The 3,198-nt window shown below is 39.8% G+C and overlaps 1 protein-coding gene across 7 annotated transcripts in view; it reads right to left on the bottom strand.

The window, feature by feature from the left end:
• ESRP1 (epithelial splicing regulatory protein 1) overlaps nucleotides 1-3,198 on the bottom strand; it is a 78,143-nt gene that overhangs the window by 14,497 nt on the left and 60,448 nt on the right. For 4 of the 7 annotated variants that reach the window (XM_017861929.1, XM_017861930.1, XM_017861927.1 and 1 more), the window contains exon 14: nucleotides 1,490-1,640. The exons of the other annotated variants lie outside the window; for them this stretch is intronic. In XM_017861929.1, coding sequence (XP_017717418.1) covers nucleotides 1,490-1,640 — 151 coding nt within the window. The remainder of the gene's footprint in view (nucleotides 1-1,489; nucleotides 1,641-3,198) is intronic. 7 annotated transcript variants of the gene reach the window in all.

Here is a 3,198-nt window from a genome sequence, read left to right as displayed (position 1 = left end):
TTTTTTGAGACAGAGTCTCGCTCTGTCACCCAGGCTGGAGTGCAGTTGTGCAATCTCAGCTCACTGCAAGCTCTGCCTCCTAGGTTCATGCCATTGTCCTGCCTCAGCCTCCCAAGCAGCTAGAACTACAGGCACCTGCTACCATGCCTGGCTAATTTTTTGTATTATTTTTAGTAGAGACAGCGTTTCATTAGCCAGGATGGTCTCGATTTAATGACCTCGTGATCCACCTGCCTCAGCCTCCCAAAGTGCTGGGATTACAGGCATGAGCTACCACAACCAGCCGAAAAAAAGTAACTTTTTAATCCCTTTCAACGTCTTCTAAAGGCAGCAAAATTGCTAAGGGAGGAGTATCTACTGACCTCCACCTTCCTTCAGCTTTTCACTATGAGCCATAGATTTTCTTTGTCAGAAAGTATCCTTTGTATGTTTAAAAGCCCCTGAGAAAATGATAGCCACTTGGTAGGTTTGGGCCGGTAGCATCACCCCTGAGATAATTTTAGCTGAGATCACAGTCCTCCATGACTCATAGATGCCAAGCTCGTAAACCCATTGTAATCATCAATTAGCCTCTACAGACACAACCCTTGTAATGCTGTACTGAAAATGCTCACGGGCTACTTTAGAATGTGACTATTATTCCGAAAACAGCTTCTCAACTCTAAAGACTCAAGCAAAGCTCAGATCCAGGAGAAAAGAGGACAATTTTGCTATTGGTACAATAAAAGACTATAAGTCACTTAGTTTTAGACATGGCAGGAAAGAAGGAATTCAAGACGTAGGTAATTACGTGACTTGAGGAAAGAAAGGTATCTGCTTAGATGGGATGACAATGTTTACTGTTAAAGAACTCTTAACTAAAAGTCATCTCATTCTTTAGCATATTTGAGAAAACAGCTGATGGACACAGACTGAGGTAGAAAAAACTGCCAAGAGCAAACATTAGCATCACAAGAATAAATATGAAAGGCTCGCCAAACACCTGAGAGCTCATTCTGAGGTGTTACCACTTAAAGACTCATGAGTCTCCTAGGAGTTAGGCAATTTTTTTTTTCTTCAGGTTATCCAGAGGCCTCTGACCATGTTTAAATACTCACCTTTAAAATCCATGTTTAAGTACTTATTGGTTTAGTCAAGGATTTGACACTTGACTTTGAATAAAACCCCGTAGCCAATCCTATTCTAGATGTAAACACTCATACTGCTGCATGCCCTCAAGAGCTTTCCCAAAGTAGCTCACTTTTCAAAAAATAACTAAAAGATTAAGTTGGAAGACTTAAGACAGCATGGAAAAGCCTTAATTTTTGACAAGGGGATGAGTCTGAAGTTGGTCCCCACAATGACTCCAGATCTATTTGTTTCCATAAGCAAATCCATTAGCATATATACACACGCGAGTTTCATAGAATCTGTTTCTTTCCTGGCTGCATTCTTTAGACAATTCAACTTAATAAGGGCACTGAGGATTATTCTCCTTCAAGCTACTGACCTGGTAACCTTGGAAGAAGTTAAGAATTTCCTTAACTCCAGTATTGTAGGCCAGGCCCTGCATTCTGACCACCGTGCCAGGCTGTGGAGGGACACCGCTAAGATTAGCAGCTGTAGGGAAGTAGCCAAGACTATTAGGCGAACCTGGGGGGCTAAAGGAAGAGAAAGCACAGTGAACCAATAGGAATAGACAATGTTGAATACTTACTATAAAAACATTAGTTACTTAAGGAAACAGAATTTCTCAAGGCAACCTTTCTTATACTTCTCAGAGCTGTCTTTCCTAAGACAGGTGAAAACACCACAGCAGTTCTGTCTCACATTACCACGAAAGCCAAAAGTTGAAAGGCAGTGAGATTAGAGCTTAGTGCAGAATTACATACAGGGCTTCTTCACATCCCTGAGATTCTTAAGAGGAGAGGAAGGACAGAAGTAAGCCTCATGTCAACTCCACCACAAAGCACCACTTCCGAGGCCCAGCTCTCTGATGATTCACAGGCTAGCTACCAGGAACACTAAGGCATGAAGAGGCACGCATACAAAGAACTAATGGGAACCACAGCCACGGAGACCAAAAGTATCCAAAGTGATTGCACCAAAGAATAGACTGTTCTACCCATATGAGCATGAGGAATAGCACAGCAGTACTACAGCGAATCAAAGTACTAGAGTGCCCATTAGTTATATTTTCTTGCCTTTTTAAAAATGGGGGTGGGGAAGTTGGAAGGGATACATAAAAAATTAAATCAATCACCATTAACACAAGGGAGAAAATTGATCAATGGGTCTTCAGGTATATCTGCAACCATAACCTCCAAGGAACACCAGCCAAGTGAACACTCAACTTTATGTGACATCTCGAGTCATTACCATATTATGCAATTAGTTTCACCCTGTTCCCACCCAGTCTGTTTTCTACCTAAATTGGTGGCCATTATTAAGAAATTATTTTTATTACACAATTCATATTACATATGCAGTTTAATATAATTAAAACTCATAATTGAAAATATATAGGGAATTTTAAAAAAGTCATTAGCCTACAGAGTAATATAGACTCGCAACTTAGGATTATTAACCTTTATTCATCTTTCTGGGTTGGTAATTGTCCCATTTCAAAGATAAACACATAACAGAAAGGACTAAAAGTCTTTGAGATTATCTATCATACCTAATCCTACCAGATGGCTTAATGAGAATGGAGTCAGTTGTGCCTCCAAGTCCCAGACTCTGTCTCTAATTAGCACAGCTACCTTGAGTAAGTCACTTAAATTCTTCATTTGCTAACTGGGGGGTGATCAGCACTTTCCTAGTTTCACAGAACTGCTCTTCAGCTTCAGTGACTTAACATATCAAATTACTTCATAAACAATAAAAATGCTGTAACATTACTTCATTCTTGTTATTTTCATCACCACCATATTTAATTATTTTAAAAACAATGGGAGCCTGAAACTATTACTTGACATTAAGCTGCCCTTAACCTATTATGTTGCTAAAGCAGAGGTCTTTAACTAATTTGCAAGTAAGAATCACCAGGGCTCTAATCCATCTTGAATAAATCTTCGTATAAGGAGTAAGGAAAGGATCCAGTTTCAGCTTTCTACTTATGGCTAGCCAATTTTCCCAGCACCATTTATTAAATAGGGAATCCTTTCCCCATTTCTTGTTTCTCTCAGGTTTGTCAAAGATCAGATGGCTGTATGCAAA

This window comes from Rhinopithecus bieti, unplaced genomic scaffold, assembly GCF_001698545.2.
Source record: "Rhinopithecus bieti isolate Rb0 unplaced genomic scaffold, ASM169854v2 scaffold_62832, whole genome shotgun sequence".
Taxonomy (NCBI): domain Eukaryota; kingdom Metazoa; phylum Chordata; class Mammalia; order Primates; family Cercopithecidae; genus Rhinopithecus; species Rhinopithecus bieti.
Note: the sequence above shows the minus strand (reverse complement) of the source record. Positions and strands in the feature narration are given on the sequence as shown.